This window comes from Macrobrachium nipponense, chromosome 46 (assembly GCF_015104395.2).
Source record: "Macrobrachium nipponense isolate FS-2020 chromosome 46, ASM1510439v2, whole genome shotgun sequence".
Lineage (NCBI taxonomy): Eukaryota > Metazoa > Arthropoda > Malacostraca > Decapoda > Palaemonidae > Macrobrachium > Macrobrachium nipponense.
The window spans coordinates 31,651,940-31,679,277 of record NC_061106.1 but is presented as its reverse complement, the minus strand read 5'-3'; the positions used below and the strand labels follow the sequence as shown (position 1 = coordinate 31,679,277).

Below are 27,338 nucleotides of genomic sequence, written 5' to 3'. Positions count from 1 at the left end.
ATTACTGTGACCACGGTGTGACCCTCAGTGGTCACTTCCCTTAATCATCCATACATGAGGAAATGGCAGAGCCGCTCAAAAATTTTGCCAAATCTACCAAATTGTCACCCTTTTTCCTGAAAAGTTTGAACGAGTTTAAGAAAATATGGCAGCAGTGCTAATCACCCTCGAGTCTCAACCTTTTGTAGCCAGAGTATTTATAGGCCTATTGGTCATGCTCGGGTGCTTCTTTATATGAATATATATATATATATATATATATATATATATTATATATATATATATATATATATATATATATATATATCCAAAAAACTCAAAAATTTCTGTTATACAATAATACTTGGCTGGATTGAACTGATTACTGGTTGTCCGTTGAAATATGAATTTGGGTGATATCACTCTCTTAGTATGATACGCTCACTTACGCAAATTCAGTCGTAAATTTCACGGTTGGGATATGATTCGAAGATTTGAGGTAAAAGATTGAAGTGAAAAAGGTGGAGTTAGTATTGTGGGTAGAGGTAGAGGTAGAGGTAGAGGTAGAGGGGGGGGCGGGAGGGGTAGTTGGGGTCTGTCGTCTCCCTACTTAACCAGGTGGTATTATTACGGGTGTTCTGGTTGCTTGTGACCGTCTTTCTTTCTTTTCTTTTTTTTGTATAGCGAGTCTGTTTCCCAGGTGCAAGGACAGGTCCTGGTATCGGTCCTGAAGGTTCTATCTTTGCCTAAATAACAGACAGTGGCCCTGCATTGTAAGCCTTGCAATGCCCAGAACTAGGCCTAGTCACCTGAAGGTAGCAGCAGCAGTTAGAGCCTTTCTCGAAGATGGTGTTTTATGCTCGGTCCTAGAAGCTAGAGTCAGAACTACCAACCACACCCAACTTGTCTATTGAATCTAGGTGATTCATGGTTGATTATGATTAATGTCTCGGAGATTTTCCCTTTACATTCTATTGATACTTGCATGGTTTTATGCATCTTCGCTAAAATAATTGATAATACACTATGATATTAAATATTTAAATGTTTCCACATTGCTCGAAATATACATTGGTAGTCCTGTGTTGAACGAGAATTTCAAATTGTTTCGTTTCTATAGTTTTAAGTAATTACTATACTTTAAAATAATTACTATTACCGTAATTTTTTCTTATGATTGTTATAAATATCATAGATTTTATATTTGTGCATCATATGTTAGCTTTATTTTGCTTGATAGAGCTTTCACTGTAGAGAAAAAATAAATTTTTCAGCTACGAGTTGTAGTTGCCAGTTAGTGAATTTCGAACGAAATCCTCTGAAATTTGTAGCTTCATTTTGGAACTTACTGTACGTAACTAAGTCATAGTGCAGTACATCATATCACGTATATTTTTAACTATAAAATGTTTAAGATTTACTTATAAATTATTTTAATAATATCATTTCAAAGATTAATACAGTAACAGGATAATAGTTTAATGTGTATTTGATGTAGAATGGTATTTTTAGGGATACTTCGGTGATTAACTCTCCATATGTATTTTTAGAGGGGGATTCTAAGTATTCTTAGATTCTAGTGATTCGTCGGGGAAAGGGGTGGTCGCATACCCCTCGAATACGGGATACAATATATATATATATATATATATATATATATATATATATATATATATATAAAGGTTTTTTTGCCACGAAGGAAAAAAATGAAAAAACGAGTGCGGCCAACTCGTTTTTTCATTTTTTTCCTTCGTGGCAAAAAAAACCTTTATTTATACATAGCATCACGTTTTATATACTTCGTGATCAAGTTATTCAATATATATATATATATATATATATATATATATATATATATATATATATATATAGATATATAAATTATTAACTTTTTCCCATCAAAAGTGGCTAAGAATAGAAAAGAAAAGGGGGAAAGACCCCATAACCATGAAGAGAGACTAATCTGCAGGACTCTTAAAGGAAGAAAGGTCATGGAAGAGGAGTAGGAAGAAAATTCCAAAGCTTGGCAGAAGGAAGAAAGAAACGAGATAAAACGTGTAATCGGTGAATTTATAGTTGCGGTTCAGTAAGAAGAGATGGACTGACAGGTGTGGTACGGTCGGCTGATGAGAGAGACGAACTTGCTCTAAAGCTCAGCGGAACACCACATACTTTGAAAGCTTGAATTTTAAGTCGGTGGCCCCTACAGACCTGGGAGAACTGATATTGTTAGGTGCTGCTGAGGTAACGAAATTCCATGCATACCGATGGAAAGAGAGAGAGAGAGAGAGATTCATTAAACTAAGACAAGTTTTTTGCTTCGCAATAAATGAAATTATTTTCCTGTGTCATATTGAGACTTCATAAAACTAATGATTGATGTAAAGAAACTGCTGAAACAATGTTCAATACTTTACACACACACACTATATCATATATATATATATATATATATATATATATATATATATATATATATATATATTGTTCAGGATTTTAAGCCTGATCCTATATGCAAGTTGCCCCTGTGAACTGAAAGCCTCCATTTTCTAGAAAAACCCTCTTTGCTCACATTGGCTGTCCTGGATTTACTTCTCCACAGGGTACCTAGGATGGGCTGAGTTTACTCAGGCGGGTTTTTAAAAGAGTAGGCCACAACAGCTCGCTCGCAGAACCCTTAGAACGAGCAGCTCTGAACAATATATATATATATATATATTAACATATATACACAAATATATATATATATATATATATATATATATATATATATATATATATTATTGTGTGTGTGTGCGCGTGTGTACAATTTATTCTGGAACATAGAAAAATTAACTATTGATCATGATATTATTTATTGTTCCAATTTTACTCAAGAGAAACATTTCTGCCCACAGGAATGTTATGAGATAATATCAACTGCGTTTGTTATTTTGTCTTTGCCCAGCCATAGTACCAATGCGTCACTGACCCACTATTGAAATCGCCCGCTTCTGTTCATCACCAGGAAAGTACAGTTTTAAAGAAGAAATGAATGATACGTTGATAGGTATGTTTTGTCTGTATGGAAGCTGCAGGACTGTTTGTTAGATGGGAGATATTCTGATGTTATAGTTAAACCCGTTCTTAACCTCTCAGTGTTGTCTGACGTGAAAGTTTTTCTCGCGTAATCAAGGACCTTTGACATTTAACTTAACTATTTCACAATGCTTTCGTCTGTATCCTTGATTCTGCATAACCAACGTCGACTAGTCTGTAAGCTTGGTTGCCTATTCTTTTATTTTTCAAGATCTTCAGTATTTTCATAATTGACTCGGATTTAGTCCAGAGTCAGGGATGCGAGGAAAAAGACGCTATTGAAGATTACTCAACTTAAGTCCTTCGGAAATATTTTGCCGGCTATGTGGATGAGAATGTATTTTTGAAAGGTTCATATTGGTAATAAAATAGGTAATCAATGAAAGGTAAGGGTCGATATTATAGAACGAGTCTTTTCTTTCTCATTTTTCTGTTTTGTATTTCCAGCTCCTTCCTGTCTTTTCTCAGTTTCTCTTGACTTATTGCCCAAATATTTTCGGTACACTTTGACTTACTTACGAAGCATATTCTGCAATATAATAGCATCACCATTATTTTGTTTCCTACAGAATTTTCTCTGAAGTCTGGTCTGTCATATTGATACGCCCAACCAGAGCAATCATCTCGGCTTAATATAACAGTTTAATGGTCATCCGGACGTTACATTAAACACAACCAATACCTCGCCTTTTTATGCCTTACTGTTCAGGAGCGTAAAGGTTCCGCCTTCTGTTGTTGGCCCGCTCGACTGTGAAGGTTGAAGTTTTTTTTCCTAAGCTCAATAAATTTTGAATTATACGACTTACACACTTCATATTTGCCATATTCTTTCCGCTCATGAAGCTGATTATGGTCAAAGGCCAAGCATTGCTTGTTTTTTGTTTGAGCTGCAGAATCTTCTCTCTACGTCATTTGTAGAAACTTAGTACTCTTGTTATAGCAGATAGGTTTTGTTTTTCTTGCAAGAAGCATTTCTCAGTAAACATTTTTATTCTACCTTTCAGAATCGGATAGCTAGATATTTATCATGTCTGTGATTTAATAGTTTCACTGAAGCCTTAAGTTGCTGAAACCTTCTACTGATGGTTTCTTCGTTTGATTAAAAAAGTTCAAAATGGGAAAATAACACGAAGAAATAATACAAAAAGATTTATTCATTAATAGGGTGATATAGCGAAGAAAATATTATAGAGTATTATAAGAGATAAAATGTTCCTCTCAGGCAATAAGAATGAAATGAAAATATTAATCATAATAATTATAATTACAAAAAAAGTACACAAACCCTATCAATGCAATATTTGTACAAAATATTTACAACAACAAATGAACTGAGTAGAAACCTTAATATTTCAGACTTAAAAACCCAACGAATTGAGTCAGTCAGGATTTATGAAAGATAAGCCTTTCCGCTGTTTCTCTCCCTCCAAAATAATGCCTATCTCCTAAAACCAAGAGATGTTAACAAATCTTCAGCAAACCCCACAGTTATTAATTGACTTTATTTAACAATACTGATATTATCATTACTTTCATGTAATAAACCATTTCAACGTTAGTGTTACTGACGCTCGTGAGTGAGAATTCAGGTAAATCGGACATATGAAGGAATGTACTCAGTCTCATGAAAGTTTTGCTTGTAAATCTAGAGAAACATTTCCTAGCTTTGTAGCAGAGTCTGCTACTAATGCCATTCGGAATATCAATCCATCCTGCGGTACTTGTGACAGTACTTAAGAATTTATAAATACTTCAGCACCATTTTGAAATCACATTCACACAAATCACTCGCAGAACATTTGCCAACTCTCCCTGACGCATGAACTCGAAGAATTCCTACAATAACTTACTTATATAGAGACGAAAACCGGAGGAATTGCCCTTAAGTTTCCTGAATTTCGTATGAGTAGTGATTAGGTCTAATGGGTTCACTCGAGGCAGCGGGTTTTGTAATAATTCTGCTCACACAGGATATTAGGGAGACTTTCTGAATTGTTTCTACAATCATCATTTATTTCTCATTGATTCTATCACATTGTCGTTGCAAAACACACCTGATATTTTTTCCTGTACTGAATAGAGGTAAGCTTTATAATAATAATTAAAAAAAACAAGTCGTTTCCTGCAAACCGAAAGTCTTGTATACTGAACTGAAAAAGTCTTAGTCTATTTCTTTGGTGAAATAAATTGGCCTAAAGGCTACACTGTTTACATTGTTGTAGTGACGAGGCAGTCGTAATTTCCCCCATCAGTAATTCACTTAGAATTGTCTAGTCAAAACTACTTGTATTATATTCAGCATGAAAAGGGGATTAGAAAAGGCCTAAGTTCCTCAAACATGGATTCAAGATTGAGAGGAAGAATTATGCACGATTTTTGCGAACTGTCGAAATGCAGAAACTTGAACATTCAGGAAAAGTTGATGCCACTGCTCCCTACTGGCGACTGGGAACCATTGGCTCTTTGCAGAAATGGGACAGGCAAAAGTACAGTACTTGGAATACTTGGGAAAAGTTTGTGTAGGTAAACAGTTTAGATAAAGAGCATTGAAATCTCAAAGTTGTAAAAATGTTCTACACTATTATGTATGCTAACTTACAATCTTCTCTACGTCTTTCATTACTTATTGGCATTTTTCATCACAATAAGAGATTCTATCCTAACTTTGTCTTCATGACAGTCACAGACAATCAGCTGTTGACGAAAGGCTGTCTAAAGTGATCCTATCAACAGTTTGTTGATTGCTTCATGAAACAACAATCTATGAGATATTAACAGGTAATACTTTAAATATTATTTGTAAGGCTTTCGTCTGTCGAGTTGATTCCTCATGACCCATGGTCTGCTGACGTTTGTCAGTCAATTCTGCTTGAACTGAAAGTATGTGACCATTAACACCATACCACCCATCCTTGTGACGCAAATGAGATCATCCAAACATGCTCAGTAGTTTTCCATCAACACATGTGACCGAAGAAACATATGCCTTCATAAGGCACGTCTTGTATTGCTGAGTTGGCTAAGGAAGTTTTAACACAGTCGTGCAATTATTGCAAATTCTTACATTAATTTGTCACTGCACCTAATCAACAGACATTGTTAACAAATCTTATAACATTTTACCTTATTTCTTTATTTAATAAATATCTTAAACAGCAGTAGTGCTGACATGTATTATCAACACTACTTTCTAAAATATGTCATTACAAGAAAAATCACAGATAACACATTACAATTCAAAAAAAGAATATGAGAAGAGAATAACAATGAAAATGAGATGAGGAGTTAGGAAAGTGAGTTAAAGGTTTGGTAGAATAGGAAAAAAAGTGTAAAACAAATAATTTGTACATGAATTTCTTCGAATATAATTTTCTTCTATTCTTCTTCTTTTTCTTCTTGTCTAGTTGGCCGTGGAAAAACATGAAATGGTAAGAATTCAGACTTGAACTACAACTGGCATCTTGATCCTTTTCGTATCTTAACTCCTTTCTCTTTATGTTCTGAGGAGAAGCGCTGCAAGGACGCTCAGGACAAGAGTAATAGGCTGGGGAAGGAAAGCCGGGCTAAACGAATCCAAAGCCTCCTGATAACCATTACTCTTGGCTGCTCCAACTCGGAATCCCAAATCATCGTAGTCAATTTCATCCTCTGAGCCGTCTGGGGAAAGGGCAGTTGACATCGTCAACATTACTCGCATGCCATGAGAAGCAAACGCACTCGGTCACTCTTTCACTCAGGTTCATTCTCTCGTCAACAAAAGTAGCACATCTTCGTTAATATTTCGGAGATGAATGTTAAGGAAAATTGTAGTTATTTGTTAGTAAGAGCTAAATTGAAAGGCAGAAGCATCGATATATATCAGATATACAACTATGATAATATACATGATACACCCTAACCAAGAACTGGTTACGTTCATGTGTACAGTAGCCAACTGCACATATCTTTGGCGAGAAATGTTTTATTGTTTCAAAATGACCAGTTATCTAGCAGATATAGAATCAACACCCAGATTTCTACGCAAATCTGGGGGAAGGGAACGAAAGCAGGCGCATTTGTTAGAGCAAAATAATAAAATAGGTAAGTGAGTAGTAATTGGTAAGGAATACATTATTGGTAATGACACTGGTAAAAAAGTTGATGATGACTGGAAGGAGGAGGAATGGGAAGGAGTAGCCCCTCTCACCAGGCAGGCAGGCAGGGGTTCTGGCAGGCACTGGTACCACCAACTGGACTATAGACCTTGGCAACTGCCACATCAGGCGCTGAGCGGTGTCGTCAGCAGGTGCTTAGTCTGAAACTGCCACATAAGACAAGGTCACCTCTCAGCAGTCTGCCAAAGGCTCTCTCTACTCTTTAGTTAACATCAAGCGCATAACACGGTGCCTCGGGCAAGGTGAGAAAGCATGCGGGTCATTCACAGTTGTAGTCCAACTTGCGGCAAGGAAAAGGCAGAGGCTGGTGACACTTGGCCTGGTGCTCTCATCTCAGGCCAAATGGGTCCCTCATGCATTCTTAGCCAGATGAAGAACGTCCTGCAGGATGAAGTCCCAAATCACCACTACAGAGAATTTCTCTATATCTTTCTTATTTACTGCTCTATCTGCATGCAGTGACTCACATCAGAATCACTGAGTAAGCAACATGGTGTTTAGCTAAAGCTTTCTGTTTTCAGCATTAATGAAAACTTGTAAAGAAAAACTGTTATTTGGATTCATGTCGCTTTGAATTTTAAGCAAGTGTTTCATTTCTACAAGAAAATCTAACTAAATGATTTCCATCTGTATTTGACAAATTCTTTTCAAAAAAGTGGTACACATTCATTACCATACCACTGCATCATCCTGAATTTACCGCGGTTTAGAAATGACATTTATTGCTACAAGTAGGCAGACAATTTCTAAGTGGAAATACTAAATTCATAAAGAAAGAATCTAATTTGCTGCCGAAGCTTGAACTTATTACTAGATAAAATTATGTTTCGGTGTTTCCTGTTCATCCAACAAACTTATAAAATTTGGACAAATTCTAAAACAATGGCGATATTTTCATGATCAAATTTGATATGATAAATCTTTACATACTGCATTAGAGTACACTAATTACAGTATTACAGTTTTACGAAGACAAATGTTAAAGACTGTTATTCTTTCTTTTGTTATTCAGGGCTTTACAAAACAGCACAAGTAGACGAAATCACAAAGAGGGATTATTGTCAAGAAAGCACAGCTGATTTGGAGCTGATGAAAGGGTGCCAGTACTAAGTTACTAATGAACAACTTATTGTCTTCTCAAGCACTAGGGAATTGCTGAAACGCACAAATATCTAAACTATGCAGGTTACATTGTAATGCAAAGGAAGAGGCATTTCATCTTTAGTTTTGTAGACAAGCAAGGAGGAGACTAAACATTATCAAAGCATCAGAAAAAATGAGAAAGTCCAAGCAAGATGTGGTCACTGAATTAATAATGTTTACTTTATCTTACAATGAATAAAAAACCAATATAGATACAGGATTAATGAGGAATTCTTGCTTTGATATTGCTCCTTTTCTGCAGAAACGATGAGTTTAATGTCTATGAATAGTAATCATGCATGTCCAGAGCTTTTGGGATGGCAGTGTTACATTTTTGGATATCTGATAGTCCGTTCACAATATATACCATTCAGCTAGCTTTGGCCAGTTAGAGACAAGACCGACTGCTTCTGGGTGCTTTCTTTTTGATGAAAAAGTGCTTATCTGCCCGTGCAAGAGGTGCAAAGGGAAAGATAAAAACAGAAGACGTGAAAAAATTTGCAGTAGATCAAAGACCTGAAAGTGCACAGGTTTTGGGAATGCTGGAACCCCCTGAAGAGGCTCTGACGAGAGGTTGAAGAGGTTGGTCTTACGAGGTGGAGAGGTATATAACCTTATGAAACAGTCCTTATATAAAGGTTGATGGTGAACCTTGAAACTATTTGAGAATGACACAGGAAGGCACTAAGCTACGTGAACTAAATGTGAATAGCATTACAGCGTTCCTAGAAGAGCGCTTACATGAAGGGGAAAGTCGAAATCAAAACATCTGAACAGTGAGTTCGTATGCCTGATGGTCTTTTTTTCAAAGATCATTCGAAAATAGAGAAAACATTGCTCAGATACTTTTGTCAAGATGCATATCAAAGGTGGAAAAGCATGAAAACAGGTACAAATATGAGGAAAAGTGTGCACAAGGCCTAGAGTAGTACTCAAGTTAAATATTAAGTTTAAAAAAATTCCTGAGAACAGTACAAATATCTTAAAGATCACTGTAGCTTTTGATATAAAAAGTAAAAAAAAAAAAAACAATCTACAGATTGCGTGAATTACTGTTTACAGAACTAAGAAAATTATTATGCAGTTTCTTTAATACTAGAATTAACCATTGTATTATGAATATGAAAGACTAAGGTAGCATGCTACAAAAAAGTAAATAATTGGTACTTATCATTCGGTTAAGAAAGAATTCTTTTCATATCAGTAACTTGACAATAAGGATATCATCATGCACTAGTTCTAAGAGTACCCACCAAACACAACTAGAAGCGTGCACAGAAGAGTGTGTTAGTATGCAGTGGAGAACATAATTCACACAGATATCACATATATTAAATTAAACACAAAATGAAATTACAGAACATATATAAGTTCTAGAGTTTAGTCCATTGATTGTTAAAAGTATATATATTTTGTATATTAATAGCAAAGTCAGCGGTTATTTCATTTGTATAATTATAATTGCAACAGATAAGAAATGATTTACCAATGCTTAATAGCTCCGTAGGAACAGCAAAATCTATTTAATATTCTTTCTGGGTACATAAATATCATGTTGTCACTTACCAGCATCAAGAGTGTCTTCTTGGGCATCAGAATTAGGCAATGGGACATCCCCTCTGTCATGCTGTACTCCTGTAGCCACCTAAGATATATAAAACTGATTAGCAAATAAGTAAAATAAATATTTCAGCAAAAAAATCTGACCAAACTCTCATGATTTTCGAAAATGTATTCTATCAGCTTTTGCCTTTCATTCATCTTACCTGGGACCCCGAGGCTGGGCATCCGAACCACCAAGTTCCTACAGGTCGAGGGAAGGCAGGGTCAGCGCTGTCCACGCGGAAGGCTCTGTCATTGAAGCGGTAATACTGACCATCCTGAAGAGACAACACGTTAAATTACTCTCCAACTATTAAGTGAAGAATTTTGGAACCACTTGTTACCAGTAATTCCTTTTTTTAATCGTACGGGGCAAAGTGGTTCTTCCTGAGGACTTTGGGCAATTATAATCTCTGAAGTTCAAGCGAAGATGCAATATATTACTATCCTAAAACAATTCTTGTACTTTTAATAATTTGTTACATTTTCATCGACTTATTTGTTCATTGTTCATTTCTCTTACTAATAACTGATCTCTTCTTTCAGTATTTCCTATGATCTGGGATTTCCTTTGGAAGTTTGAATTTCATGTCAGTGGCTCCTGCAGGCCTGTTCCATATAAATAGGGTTGATCCCCTGAATAATGATAATAATTATAATGATTATCATGTTAATTACCTTGAAGAAATAGGTGTAGCCATTTTCATACTGAAGAGCATCGTCCAGATTGTTAGGAAGGCCTTCCCAGTTGGAGATAGGTTTAGGATAGCTTGTTTTCACAGGTGGGCGCTGACTGGGGTCAAATCTCCAGTAATCTCCGCCCTGTAAAACGTGGTTACAATTAGATCAAAGTGTTTGTGTAATCATATATATATTCCTTTTACCCTTTCTCCACAAGTAGGTAATTATTTGTATCTTCCCCTTAGCTCTATCATCTACAATCGATTCTAACATACCTTGAAGAAGTAAATTTTGCCATTGCCAGACCATACAAAGGCAGCGTCGATGTCGTCAGGAATTCCAGCAAAGCCTTTGTTGATAGATTTGGGGTAACCAGAGTCCATGACCAAGTCAGTGAAGCGCCAGTAGTTGCCACCCTGCCAAATTAGGAATGGTTAGCACATGGCTGAATTTTAACATTGGATATTAAAATGGGTCCCCTGCTCCTTTAAAACGTAGCATTCAGGTATTTTGCTCTATATGTCTAAACATAAGGACCATATGTGTTTGAAATTATTGCAAACCCTAAACAAAAATATTGAACAGACATCATGAGGTGCATAATCTTGTCTAGTGATGAGGGAAATTACTTACCTTGAAGAAGTAAGTTTTTCCATTGGTCCATGTGAATGCTGCATTAAGGTTAGAGGGAAGACCACCCCAGTCCCTTGAGATGGATCGGGGATAACCTGTGGCAACACCGTTGTCTGTGAGCTTCCAGTATTGAGAACCTGAAATGATAAATAAATGATGATGACTGAAATTTCCAGGTCTGTCGTTAGTTTTGAAGAAAGACTAGGGTTGGATTTTTATAGACAGTCCACAGGTTACATCATTCCGAGTTTACGTCGCTTTTCAAATATTTTAATAAAAATAAAAAAATAAATTGGTTCTGGGTTACAGTATACGTCTGAGGTTACGTCGTTTTATGCCGAGGCGGGTTATGTCATTTTCTGGGTTACAGTTACGGTGAGGGAATGGAACTGTTTCAGTTATTTGCAGATATGCACATGATTTTTTCTTTCATTTTATCATGAATTGTCAGAAAGCAGTAGATACCGTTGGGTCAGGCTCCAAAGCAAAGAAAGTAAGTTTAAACCTGAAGAAATATGAGTCGCAATAGAATTTTTTGACATGGTAGAATATAAAATATCTGTTTTCTGGACAGAAAACTTTAATGGCCTAGATATTAAATTTAAAGCGCACCTAAGAGATTAAAACTGGGCACCCCTGACTGATACGTACCCTTGAACACATAAGTCTTTTTGTCTGACATGGTAACAATAGCATCGATTCTTCCGTCACTGCAAAGAGTGCCATCTCCTGGAATTGAAGCAGTGGGTGCTGCTGTAGGTGGAGTGGGTCTTGTTGATTTTTCTCCATACAAAGCCTGCAAGAGATAAAGAGTGATGAGACCAAGAGCATTTTTTCTGTAGACTGTATGATTAGTGAATTTTGATTTGCAGATTTTGTACGCTCTCATTTGTCTTAAGATGCGTACTTCTGTTGGACTACAAGTAAAAACTCAATTGCAATATATATATAGTAGACCCCCGTATTCACGGGAGATGGGTACCAGACCCCCGCAGAAAGCTGAAATCCGCGATTAATTAAAACCCCTTAGAACTGCTATTGTTCATGTAAATGATATGAAAATATAGTAATTAGTGAATATTTTGCAGTGAAAAATACTGCGAATAGGCAAGTCGATAACTTGTGAATCTGCGAACAGTAAGGGTCGAGTGTGTATATATATATAGTATTATTAATTATATCTATATATATATATATATATATATATATATATATAGATATATATATATTATATATGTTGGCTATTCTTTCGTTCTATCTTTCTTTAAACTTTCAGCTGAAAACCTTCGTACACAATGTCGTCAGACTGTAAATCCAAGAGGGGTCTAAAGGGAAATAAGCCTGCAGAGAGAGAAATTATTGGGAAAGGTGATATTTGACTAAAAAACCTCACAAGCAGCCATGCACTGATCGTAAGTAATTTATACATGATGACAACAGAAATTAAGATATTACTGCAAATTCGTGCTCACCTGAATAGCCAATTCATCATCTTTATCAAGCTTGAAGTTCCTCTGGTAGCCTCGATAGAACGGAGCCATGAGAGCAGACTGGACGTCAGAGTGAGACAGTCCAAGAGAGTGACCGAATTCGTGGGCTGCTACTTGGAAAAGATTGGTACCTGGAAAATTGTGCATATTTTCAGTATATGATGACCACAGACGCCATAGTGGAGTCGGTAAACAGAGCAATTACAAGGGGAAATATCTGAAGATAATCACATTTTTTCAGCAAGACGAGAGGAGGATATAATTCACTCAACTCCATAGACGTCTAAAGTGGTGAAATAAATAATAATCGTAGAGATAAGAACATTTTATTTTCCATAACATGGCTGGACCATATTATTTACTCAGGTTCATAGGCGTCTTAAATGATGGGACGTCTTGAGGATACTCTTTTTTGTTTAATAATATGAGTAGACTATAGTATTTACTCAGGACCATAGACGTAAGGGAAGCAAAATATCCAAAGAATAACCACATTTCTCTTTCAACAACACATGCAGTGTTCTGAAGACATTACTTAGATTCTTTGCAGTGTCCCTTCGGCCCGAGTTGCAACCCCTTTCGTTCCTTTTACTGTACCTTCTTTCAAACTCTTTCTTCCTTTTTACTGTCCACCCTCTCCTCTGTTACTTCTTTCTAAACTTTTACTGTCAATTTCCCTTTCAGAGCTGAATGACCTCACAGGTGCCTGTGCTTGTCCGTTGGCCTAAATTCTATATTCAAATAAATTCAAATGAAGGCTCATATGAACCTTACTTACCCTTGTAGCTATCAATGGTCCAGGTTTCAGTATCGTCGAAATGAGCGTCACCGCCGTAGATTGGGAAGTAGGCATGGGCGAGGGTGCCCCCTGGTCCATCGAATGGGTCTCCGTCACCGTGCTCGGCTCTTTCGAAGCGGATTTCGATGTGGACTTTGCCGCCGTTCACGGCTTCGAACTTGAGGTTGGTGGCGTCTTCCCACACCTGTGGCAGGAGGATTTGCTGTTATTTGAGTTCGTGGCAGGGGCCAATATAGGCCGATTGGCTGACACAGGTGTTTACCTTGTGTCTTCGTTTGACATGGCCTTATATGGAAAAAGACATTCAATTGTGAACTATTATTATTATTATTACTATTTTTATTCTGAAGATAAACCCCTATTTATATGGAACAATTCTAAAGTGTCCAATGACTTGAAATACAAGCTTTCAAAGAACTTGGTGCTCCATAGAAAGAAGTTACTTAACATAATAAAAATTTACAGAAAGAAGAGATCAGTTATTAGAAGAGGAAAGAAGATAAATTAATAGATTAATAAATAGATACACATATAACTAATTTTGTGAAAATTCAAGGTGAATTTTTTTTTTATAGGAATGAATGTCTTCATGGGATCAACCCATCGTTGAATGATTTACCAAGTTAGTGAGAAGCCATAGCAAGGACCAAGCAATGAAAGTCATGTCTTTCAACAAATGCTCATGACATTGCTCTCCGTAGGAGGGTAATGTCATCGGCGCACCTCATGCGCTGCACTGTAGGCATTACTAAAGGTTATTTACAGCGTTCCTTCGGCCCCAAGCTGCAACCCTTTACATTTCTTTTACTGTACCTCTCCATCTTTTTATCCACCCTCCTACACCTTTCCAACCTTTCTACTCTAAGTTTGCCTTTCAGCGCTGAATGGCTTCAGGCCTTTAGCCTAAATTTTATATTCCATTCCTTTCTGTATTCTAACGGAGACATCAGTGACTCTTGTTTACCTTGAAAGCTGCACCAATTTCTCTGTCCACATCTGCCTTGAGAAGAGCCTTAGGATACTTGGTGATTCTGTATGTGAGGTCACGCACACGCCATCTGGATCCTGGGGAAGAAAAAATCAAGTTGATCTATTTTACTTTGTGTAATCCGTTAAGTATCTCAGGCACAGGAAGCAAACAAGATTTTGTGTATTTTTTTCGATTTATGGTTAGGTCTAGATGTTCGGATACTTTTCATAACCGGATTGTTCCTCATTGGACGAGTCGGGATATGTACTCGCCTATCAGTTTGGTAGCCCGAGTTCGCTCCCTGCTGCTGCCAATGCAGAACCAGAGGAATTTATTTCTGGTTATAATGTGGTTCGGATCCCACAATAAGCTGTAGGTCCCGTTGCTAAGTAACCAATTGGTTACTAGCCTCGTAAATAAAAATCTAATCTTTCGGGCCAGCCCTAGGAGAGCTCTTAATCAGCTTAGTGGTCTGGTTAAACTAGGATATACTTAACGATTTTCATAACATAATTAAAGTAGATTAATTTTTATGTTTACATACACGTGTATATATATATTATATATATATATATATATATACATATATATATATATATATATATATATATATATATATATATATACATACATATATATATATAAATATATACATATACTAATATAAGATATATATATATACATGCATACTTAAATGTATACCTATAAAAAATATGTATTTAACAAAATAGTAAAATATATTCCTCCTTGCGACATAACTTACCCTGCAGGGCATAGCGCTTCTTTCGGGCTTCGGAACCGTAACCGACTTTGTCCTTGACACCACAACGGGGCGTATTCATCATCTCGATTGTCACATCATCCAGTTGGCCCGTCTGGTTCAAGCCAGCGAACGCCTGTTTGATAGGAAGGAAATAGGCTGTTATTGAACATATTTCCTGCAGGTGATGAGTGACATAGATATCAAATGACATTGGAATATATATATATATATATATATATATATATATATATATATATATATAATATATATATATATATATATATATACATAAATACTTAAGGTCATGGAATAAGGTGGCGTCTCTGGTCTAATCGTGCTTAATCTATTATTTATTGAGTTATTGCATTTACCTGGAATTCCATGATGGATTTGTGCACAGATTCCGCGGAGAGCAGAGCGCCTGAATTGGGATTCGTCGATGCTGGATCCATGTAGCCGAATTTCGTTAAGTACATCTGAAAGAAGAGAATCGGTTGAGAGACTTCATTGAGAGAGAAATAAGTTTAAAAAGATAGGTCAATGAGGAATCGGTATTTTTATCATTCTAGTTCTGGATTCTCTAACGCCCTCTGTATTTCCAGGATCTTGTGTTCTATGTAAAACAGAAAGGCAGTAATTAAAAGAAACAGTCCACTGATAATGAATTTATTTTCCACCCAAAAGTGGAATCCTGAGCAGGCTTGTGTTTCTGTTTGCGGTTCGCGTCTTTAAAAGCAAAATGCAAATTCACTCAGACGAAAAAGAAACAAACGCTTCAACGAGCTGGAAAAATGACCTGGATTATGGGAGATGATTTCAAAATTTGCTTTCATTCACAATGTACCTAGAACCAGATAATGTATCTTCTGTTGTCTGGTATAGCACTAGGCTCATATTTCAACAGTTACAAGTTTCTTAAACTCTGATCGTTCTTTTAATTGTAATTCAGAAATTATATTCCCCGGTGTTTGTGCACTCGCGTGTACACACACACACACACACACACCGTATGTACGCATTGGTGAAGAATTAAAAGATATAGAAACAAAATCGCTAACACCGATATCTTTGGGGACAATGGCCAAAATGGAAGGGTTGAATAGGGCCAATAGGCAACCACAAATAACCGATCATCCGGTGTCCTTGCTGCATGGTGGGAGAAACCAATGTCAGGCTTACTCTATCCGTGTCTGTTTGCTAACATGTGGTGAAAGGAGATGTAAATATATTCAGCTTTTTCAGCACTGGTGGAGAGAGAGAGAGAGATAAGCACTCCCTGCTATATTAAAGCATTACTTATCTGGCATAAGATTATAAATAATTCTTCAAGAATAAGCTTATCAAAGCGCGGGAGGGACTAACGAAGAATAGTGCATTTATTTGAGACTAAATGTGTTCGTACACAGCTGGGCATCTGGAAATCACGAAAACGGGATCGCGCTAATGCGTTTTGATAAAATATTCTCCGGGAGTCGGTTTTTTGTTGGCATCTGCGTGATTCTGTGTATCATGAACAGAATTCTTATATCGGGAACATAAAACATTTAGCCTGACTTCTAAGAAATTAGGTAAACAACACAGAGACAGACATGCACATGCATACACATACGAACAAATAAATATACATATGAACAATTACACACACATACAAACAAATACACGTACACACAAAATATTGATTGCAAGATTATGCTTATTGCGGAAGCCCGTGAAGAAATATCATTCAGTGTCATCGATAAACAATAATAGGCAAAGCTGCCAGGGTGACATTATGGGCCCGGAAACTGCTACGTTGGATATTCGCCTATCATTGTTCCGAGGTAAACTTCCTGCGATTGTAATGGGCTGGTTTTATCTTCCAGGTACTGAAACAAACGACATATGACTGTGAGAGCCTTTTTTTTTTTTTTTTTTTCATCTTAAACAAAGAATCTACGTCAGTTTCTGTCTCGAAAGGTTTCAGACACGAGAAGTTTGATCATGGTAAAATGTCGTTTACTCTGGTAATTTTATACTATCGATTCCATCCAACCGCACCATCTCATTCGTGTGCCCTTGAAAGTTACACACGACGCGCGCACAAACACAAACTCTCATGACTTACCAAGAATTCGACAAACATTTGCTTATATTTATATTTTTTTTTATTCGTTACATTACGTCCTGGCACCCTCTTACCGGTCTTTTGAAAAACCGTGCTTTTCGTTTACAAAACACACTAACAAATACTACAATTAACAGAAATCATCACGTACGTGGTCAATTCGTACGTGGGAATTACTTAGGTAAAAGTATATTGTGTCACTATTGTTTGCTAATTGCCTCGGTGGCGTGGTCGGTATGGTGTTGGCCTGCCACCTCGGTGGCCGCGAGTTCTATTCTCGGGCATTCCATTGAGGGGTGAGAGATGTGTATTTCTGGTGACATAAGTTCACTCTCGACGTGGTTGGTCCCGTTGCTGAAAAACCACTGGTTCCATGCAACGTAAAAACACCATACATACAAACAAACTATTGCTTGCTAAAATGAAAAAAATTAATTCACTTCTTCAGGGATCACATGAGATTACAGTTCGAATAAAAATCTCTACTGTACTGAATTTTCATACTTTTGTCGTTTGTATTTTCATACTTTTGTCATCGCATGTTGTCATACTCGGGTTTGTTTATCACGGATTGGCGGGGCTGTCCACGCACGTAAGATCCCTCTCGCTTGGCTTATTTGTGTATTAGTCTCTACATAGGAAGTGTATGTATATTGATGTTAAGTATATTTAGTAAGTTGCAGTGTCGTGGATTTATTTTGAGAGCAGTCAGAAGTTTTATTCATTTTACAATAGTGCTACGGGGTTTGTGTACTGTAGTTCTACTTGTGTTTGGGCTCAATAAAGCTTGGGTAGCGGCAACCAAGGCTTTTTTAGTCACAACACACCATACCATACATACACACATACATACATATATATATATATATATATATATATATATATATATATATATATATATATGTGTGTGTGTATATATATATATATATATATATATATATATATATATATATATATATATTTACGCATCCAAAAGTCTAAAAATAACCACATTTCGTTATCAAAAACCTCCAGCGATCAATTACAAAACATAGACTTGAGAAAATAAAACGTAACAATAGGTATTGTTGCCTGTGAACACCAAGGTCAAGACATTGCACATTGGTATTCCGTGGAGAACAGTCAGTCGTTCCACAGATCGCTAGTTTCGCTCCAGAGACAGATAGATAGATAGATTAATTCAAAAGCCAATAGTATATTTCTTTGACATAATTGAAGAAATACATTCCACGATTGAATATACTTTTGGTTCCTTATTAAATAATCCTTTACACAGATCGATAATGATTTGTGTTGTTCCTTATCAAGTTGAATCAGGCAGTTAAGTGTGTTTTTTTCTAATGTATTATTTATGTTTTGAATATCTGACGTAGGCCTAACAAATTTGACAATTTCTAAAATATCCCGAACTCGTTTTTACGTTCCAGCATTGGACATTAATGTATCATTTACATTGCAGTCACGTAGTCCATATCTGTAAACAATCTGTAGCAAAGGTACCTGATGCCGTAGCCTCCCCAGGGTACAAGATGAAAGGAATATTGGGATACGGAGAGGACAGCTCCCCATACTCGTCTAAATAGTTATTACGTTCTTACAATTTATTACACGCCTGGACTCTATCGTTTCTCTGTATGAAAACACAGGATAGTTATTTTAAGCAGCATGTAGTAATAACGTGATAATGATTTTGCGACATTACTTTGATAATGGTACAAATAACGTAGACAACTGCGCAGGTACAGTCTTACAATTTATTATACGTCTGTTCTCTATCGTTTCTGTGTATGAAAACACAGGATAGATAGTTATTTTAAGCAGCATGTAGTAATAACGTGATAAAAGTTTTGCGGTGTTATTTTGGTAATCTTAGACAACTGCGCAGGTACGTAATTTCAATGAAGATTTTACAAATTAATCTAAGAGATTTTCGTCAATTAAAGTGGAAAGTTATTTACGCCTCAAGTCCCAATTTTACGTAACGTTAAGTGTGGCAGTGTTGTGTCGAATTAAGGTGAATGTTCGCGGGTACCAAAGTTTGCGAGATCTAGTACTGCTTTTGGGATGCCCGACCGGATTTCCGAGGCCAAAAATACACGAAGAGGTGTTATCGGCCCCAAACCTTAGTACCACGTCTTGGAAATATAAGAGAGAGTTGTAATGAAGAGAGCTTTAATGTAATTTGTACAGTGAAGCACAGATCCAAGTCATTCACTTACTTTATCAATGAATGTTTACTTGCAAGACCTTAATGAAGACTGTTTAGCGTTGAAATGGCTCCCAACAAGCGCACTTTCGGACTTCACGAGGAAGTCACAATAATCGGCCATGAGTGGAGGGGGGGGGGGGATGGTATTAGCCTAGAGTGCCTAATTGGATTCATGACCACTACCACAACTGTCAAGGCTTACGATGAGAATGCTAACCACATAAGCTGAAATCATTTACTTTTATTTACATGTGCTGGATATGTTAGACGTCTTCTGATGCCTAGCACAATATTGGCTAAACTAGTTTTGTAACGTCATTCCTTCCATTTACACGGTAATTCCTTCTGCTGTCATTACGGCCCATAAAATTACAAGTTATATACTTTAAAAAATGAGGAGAAAATAAGATTTATGATTACAAATTCACGTTTCAAATGGCAACCGCTGTTTTACGTAGATGAGAATCAGTGATTCACGGTGGAGACCACAACAGCGCCTCTTTATTTGTTTAGCTTCAAACGCTTCGAGAAGATAAACATTACGCATTGGAAAGAATTTTGATATACGGGCAACACTAGTCATCCATTAAGGTCAAAGCATGGTTTCACTCCGTTTATAAATTATGAATTTAACTAAGAGTTGCATGTTGCAATCCTTGGCTAGGCCAGCCAGCTACATAATTATAACCTTCGCGCTATTGAAGATAAGATGATCTTAATTCGCAGTGACCCCAAAGCACTTCTCATCACGAAATCTCATGAATGAACCCTCTAACCATTAACCATCCTGTTATCTCTCTCTCTTCTCTCTCTCTAAATATTCATGTAGTACCATCCCCCTACCACCCACCACCGACGGTTTGCCACTCCACTCCGCGGTGGTTTGTGTCCTCCGAGAATAGACTTCCCTCTCCTGGTAGATTAGCGATCACAGCCGCAAACAGCCTCAAGAAACGAACTTCCTTTAATCTCGTTCGTCCTTTACTGACGACTATGCCTAAAGATTCATAATGACTCCTTTGTGAGGAGAGCAATTATGGAGCAATCGTTGTCGGAATGCCGTTCACGTCTGTGCTTCTTCCTCTTGCTGTAGACTGTCCTTTTCAAGCCTGTTGGTACTATCAGTCTCTTTCTTTCTTTCTTTTTCATCATTCGAAGTTTGTCTTGTTAACCATTTTGGTTTCCTTTTTATTTCGTCACCTGCGATTGGTCCCCGCTCAGCCAACGTGGAGTCAGAGAAATTTGTTTCTGGTGATTAGAAACTAATTTCACGATATAATGTGGTTCGGATCCCACGATAAGCTGTAGGCCACGTTGCTAGGTAACCAGTTGGTTCCTAGCCACGTAATGATATCTAATCCTTTGGGCCAGCCCTAGGAGAGCTGTTAATCAGCTCAGCAGTCTGGTTAAATTAAGATATACTCGAACAAAATTTTTAACGTGCGATTGGCGATTGCGAATAAACGTTGCTACCTGTTCAATAGCTACGGCTATGTGGCGCCTTCATTCCAGTTATGTTACGTGAAGCGGAAAACGATGTTCAGTCACGCTGATTAAATCGTGATCACCCTTATTGATGGCCAGGCAGAATAAAGGGATATCCAGGTGACAGTAGTAACGAGGGATTTGGCGATGCCATCGTCTGACCGGAAGCTGGCAGAACGGGGATTGCCAGGAGCATGCGTACTCCACCCTTGTGACCACCGGTACAAAAGTAGGAGAAATGACAAAACCTGTTTTTTTTTCAACATTCCAGTTATGGGCCTTCGCTGAGGAGAATCAATCTTATTAAAATTATATATTTCCATTATTCTATTATTCGTTAAACAGGTCACCGTCCCATAATTCTGCTTCGGTATAAACCGAAACGCCTGCCGCTCTTTGTTCAAAACATTGATGAGTATTACGTGCCGAGGGTTCGCTGCCAGCTCATATATAGGATCCCGCTAAATGGCTGCATTTAAAGCTCCATGCTACTAGATTATCTTGCTGGTAACGTTGACTAAAGAACTGAATACTTTTGCTATGATTTCTGTGTAAGTAGAATGAGAATGCGAAAATGTCAAAAAAGAATAAAGATTTGGGTAAAACTCCGATACGTAGTCGATTATGGAATTCTTTGGGGACGTGATTGGCGATTTCAGAATTTTTACATGGCAATTGGAGGTAACTTAAAAATTATGTTTAGAACTGCCGTTTGTGTTTGAGTGTGTATGTGGTGTGACAATATTTGTTATTATATTTTTTCTAAATCCCTATAATGGGCGTCAGACGAGAGGGGTCAGGTAGGATGGGCGTGGAGCGTTAGCTGGCGGTATTATCATCATCGTCGTCGGCGTGTTTATCACACTTTTATCAACAAGGCTTTGCACTTCCTCAGTCAACAGCATTTCCCTTCCACCTGGACTACGGATGGCTCCGTTATACGGCGAAGAATTTCCTTCCAAAGTCACCAGACAAGAAAGTAACAAAGGCAATGATGCCTTTGACAATATTCTCTGTTGTCGTCAGGGACATAATACACTCTAGATGTGTTGGGCTTGTCGGACATTGTTTCGATCTGCCTCTAGTAGGATTGGTGGTCAATGCCATTTCCATCAAGTGGCTGGTTTTAGAGAAATACGAAACCCCGTTCTCTTCCACATATTTTGTCTTGGCAGGCAGGCCTAATCCTGAACAGCGCTCGCATCATGCACGTGCCTGGAAACCTCATTAGCAGCACATCGACCCTCGTTATCTAAACTGTACTAATGATTTCTAGCTTGTATTTATCACCGTGCTCTCGAGATCTCAGAGCCTCTCAATTCATATTTTTTGTCTCTTCCCAACACCTCCGATTTTATAGTCTCTTTCGCCAGATTGGCTATTTTCACTCTTAATAACTCGACTGCCTCAAGTCGTTCAGAACCATGTTTTCCCCCTTATGCTAATTTATTTATTTATTATTATCACATCTTAATTGTACCTTTGCTCATCATTATGCAAAGACTAAAACTGATGTAAACATCCAGACTATACAATATTTGACGCAATGCGTGACTCCTTATTGCTAATGTTTGAGGCCCGAATAATTGGATTGGCTCCCCTGCTAGTTTTGTGAGCAGTAACCCTATTTGTTACAGCAGTTTTAAAGCCTGGTGCAACAATTCGTTCGACAGTTCACCTAGCTAAGGTTTCTTCATTGTTGAATTTTTCGTAATTGCAACTAAACTGTTAGAAAACTGTTCTGTATTTAGGTGCTGTAAAAAAAACTCAGTAATATAACGGTTATTTTAGCATGATAATCGCTTGAAAGAAAACCATATTAACCGGAAACTTCGTGGCATCGCGAATGCAAGCCGAGTTAATAACGAAGTGCCACGTGAGAAACGTTCCAATGCGACGTTTGCGGAACCCCACCTGGTGATCGATCTTGGGGTCAACGCCGGCACCTTCCGGGCGAGAGACTGAGACTGGAGATGCCCGAGTGACACATATTAATGAGAATAACGATGAAAAAAAAACTAGTTTACAGAGTCCGCGATGCTTTTAGATGCGCCGGAAGGAGCGCGACGTTTTCTGACAGTCCTTTGTTTTAAAATGAGGGGTCAGTGATAACAAAGGTCGAGGCTGAGATACACAGTTATAAACGCTTTTGTAGATAGTCATCGGTTCTTTGTTTTGTTCTGTGGGTTTTCTTTTTCTATATGCAAAATTGAGGTCAATGTTTTGTTCCCCTGTACACGTAGCTACTGCCAGAAACGCTGGTTCTCTCTATTCAGACACCGTTGTTAGTGGTACACATGCTTACCTCTTCTGCGTCTGTTGGCGGCATGCAGCAGTGCTCTCGCCTTTGTGGTTCATGCTACACGTGATCATGTCTGGGTTTTATTGCCACTTCTATTTAGGTTCGACCGTTTCTAAGCTATTAAGCTACTGAGTCATAAATCTTTATTTTGAGTGTATTTTCATTACTCGATTTGGGTTCGATAGTCAAGTTTTGACGAAAAAAAGTGTGTTTATTTTTGTTTAGCTACTGATTCATAGATTTATTTGTTGTTATTTTAATGCTTATATGTATGTATGTATGTAAGGATTTCATTCAGCAACTTTGATGATTGACATAAAACACACACACACACAAACACACACACACACACACAAACAAACACACATACACACACACACACACACACACACACACACACACACATATATATATATATATATATATATATATATATATATATATATATATATATATATATATATATATAGGTGCTGCTTTAGTAGACGGTCTACCTTTGATATTCTATTTAATTTTAACAAATAACAAAGCAGTACACTCAAGTAAACAGCCCGTTTTAACAAGTAAACAATATATATATATATATATATATATATATATATATATATATATATATATATATATATATATATATATATATATATATATATATATTAGTATATATATATATATATATATATATATATATATATATATATATATGCTTGATGCATGTGATTAATCCATAATTTCGGCAATTTAAATGACTGGATCAACCACTCATACATAAATCCGACCTGTCAACCCTTCCTTTCAAAACGGTCGAGATTTACCCAGCATGAAAGAATGCTTTGAAGGCAGAACGGTCAGCCCTATTAAGCTACTATGCCTTAAGACAAATGGAATATCACAAGAACTCTGATTTCGGAACCGTGACGTCAGCAGAATCATTTCGTTGAGTTATAGCAAGAATCGTTTACGTTAAGAATGTATCACCGGCACGCAAGGTGACATTCGGCAGTTTCGCAATGGGACTTTTTTTTTTTTTTTTTCCCTTCCTCCGCGTTTTTTTCTTTATCGTTTTTCTCTTCGTCGCGGTTTACTGGAGAGGGAAATTGTACAAAATAAAGAGGACTTCCAGCACCCTCCAGTGACTTGTTCCTCTTTTGGTTGGGTATATCTGATGTTTGAAACTCAAGTGCACATGCATGCCTCCTATCATACTTATATATATATATATATATATATATATATATATATATATATATATATATATATATATATAGTATATGTTTACATATATTATATATATATATATATATATATATATATATACATATATACATATGTGTCACGACTTCAGCTTTCCACTTGAACTATTCATTAATTCCCAGTGATGAGGGCAACAACACACATATATATTGCCACAACATATGTGTGTATGCATGTATGTATGTATTAAAACATATATATAATATCTATAAATCTATATATATATATATATATATATATATATATATATATATATATATGTGTGTGTGTGTGTGTGTGTGTGTGCGTGTGTATGTAAGTCACATACGTATCTTTTACCTGCCCAGCTTATGTTAAATATATTATCATTCATAATTTTCTTAACCAACAGTGACATGTGTGTTAATTCGATTTTAACATTAGCATCTGATTTTGCCCCTTGGGCTGTTGTGATAACGCAGCCCCGTCACTCTGAATATCCACCTGTATCGCCGATGGGACATAGCTGTACTTTCAGTTCAGGTAGAACGTGACGTCATCGTTCAACAGCCAATCCCATTCCTGGAAAATAGTCGTGCGGAAGTCCTATACATTCCACAGACACGGTGATGGCAGGAGAGAGAGAGAGAGAGAGAGAGAGAGAGAGAGAGAGAGAGAGAGAGAGATGACTAAAGCGAGAAAGGACTGATAATACAGGGATGCGTGTGGGCGTAGTTTCTGGGCGAAAACGCTGTCAATAGGAGGTGAAAGTTTGCGATCCAAAATGCGATATATTTGTTTGGAAAGAAGAAGATCCGGGTCTTACAGTTTCCGGATCCGCTTGGGGAAAAAAGAAAGAAGGGGAAAAGGAGGAGGGCGGGCGGGTTTTGGGGGGTGGGGGTGGGGTGGGGGCGTTAGGGGGATGATGGCACACCCAGCTTCCAATGACGTGACTAATGGTATAGCATCGAGTCTTGGTGATACGGCTTCACATCTCTCCATTGTTCCTGCGACAGTTCCCGCGCGCGGGCGAGAAAGGTTGCGTAGGTTGCATGAGTATGTCATCTTGCTTTGCAAGCGGTCTGGCCTCTCTCCGTCTTCAAGTCGAGTGCTGGACGTTGGCCTGCATTTGAACGCCCGTTAGATGATAAATATTACGATGCCTGTACTTTAGGCTCAACGTAATTCACTGCCTCTCTTCCGGTAAGATGAATACCACGCACTATTTCTAACGCTCAAAAGATCTCATTTCTAAAATTTGAAAGATCTCATGATTCATTCTTTCTTTTTGAAAACGCGAAACCAAGCAACGACGTGAGGTAAAAGAATTAAGAATATATGCTATTTAAAGTGACCTTGGAAGACGTTTCCAGCACAGCTCTTACACACTGGAATTCGAGGTTAATCTAAAACCCAAAATGGCTTTGCATTAAAATATAGAAACCTTGGTCACTGTAGATGAGGCATTACATATGCTTCGCAAAATAGAGAAAATGTCTAAAGATTCAATAATATTGCGCTGTTATATAGTATGATCGGTGTGAAATATATCTGAACTTGAGAAGTGGACTGAAGCCAAGGCCGAGAGAGAGAGAGAGAGAGAGAGACTTAAAAACAGGTTATGCAAATGACTCGGAAGTCTGAGTGAGTCGTAGAGTTCATCCTTTCCACTCAAGTCACGTGGATGATCATGCTTCTCTCTCTCTCTCTCTCTCTCTCTCTCTCTCTCTCTCTCTCTCTCTCTCAACCTTAGATTACGTCTCATCCTTGCTACCATTATTATATCGTAAGTAGTCGATATTACCGTAAATGATTTGGAAGTAAACGAAACATCAATATACGATTATATATAAATATACTTATTTATCTACCATTTTATATATATATATATAATGTATGCGTACACACATATGTGTATATTATATATATATGTGTGTGTGTACGTTCACACCCCTTGCATGCTTCCTAATGGGCTTTGTTTGTACCCCTAGAGTACGTTCTACTCTTTGCTGAACTGTTTTCCTTCCTAGTCTTGCTCGTCTTGCAAATGCACAACTACACTCATCCTTGTATCTGTGTTCACTGTGAGACGAATAAACTCAGCATTTTGTAGACGAGAAACTAAAGTCAGCTGATCAGAGATGCGATTGATTTTTTGTCAATCAAAGGAACGTCGCGGGAAAATGCAGCCATTAATACCGAGTTCGTTTTTGTTTAGTGCGTTATTGAAGGACAATCAATTAGTGTCGTGGGGTACACTTTGGGTCCCTTTCGATGATAATTGTCCTCGATTTGACTGTTTTTAACGGTTTCGGGTTGAAATTCTTGCATTTAGTATATTTAGCGTATATATAATGTGTTTATATATATATATATATATATATATATCTATATATATATATATATATATATATATATATATGTAGGTATGTATGTATAAACACGTAGTATATGTAATGCACTTATATACATACACACACACATATATACACATATACAATGTATATATGTATATAAATATATATATAAATATATATATATATATATATATATATATATATATATATATATATATATATATATATATATATATACGTATACTCGTGTGTGTGTAAATAAACAATTGGATACTAACGCTACCTCCACGTTCTTCAATTCCTCTGCATAAAATACAGAAAACTTGCAAATCCATAAAACACATAAACACAAGTTCCACAACTCCCCAACAGACGACAGA

The 27,338-nt window shown here is 37.1% G+C and overlaps 1 protein-coding gene across 3 annotated transcripts in view; it reads right to left on the bottom strand.

The window, feature by feature from the left end:
- Positions 1-4,193: 4,193 nt before the first annotated feature.
- The window catches only part of LOC135214873 (matrix metalloproteinase-14-like), a 39,604-nt gene continuing 16,459 nt past the window's right edge, over positions 4,194-27,338 (bottom strand). Inside the window, exons 2-13 of one of the 3 annotated variants that reach the window (XM_064249294.1) lie at positions 15,664-15,768; positions 15,293-15,425; positions 14,524-14,624; positions 13,539-13,743; positions 12,743-12,891; positions 11,922-12,066; positions 11,271-11,407; positions 10,913-11,053; positions 10,635-10,778; positions 10,121-10,234; positions 9,921-9,999; positions 4,194-6,714 (exon numbers count right to left, since the gene is read on the bottom strand). In XM_064249294.1, coding sequence (XP_064105364.1) covers positions 6,551-6,714; positions 9,921-9,999; positions 10,121-10,234; positions 10,635-10,778; positions 10,913-11,053; positions 11,271-11,407; positions 11,922-12,066; positions 12,743-12,891; positions 13,539-13,743; positions 14,524-14,624; positions 15,293-15,425; positions 15,664-15,768 — 1,617 coding nt within the window. In that variant the 3' untranslated portion in view covers positions 4,194-6,550. The other 2 variants (XM_064249297.1, XM_064249296.1) reach the window with 2 other exon arrangements.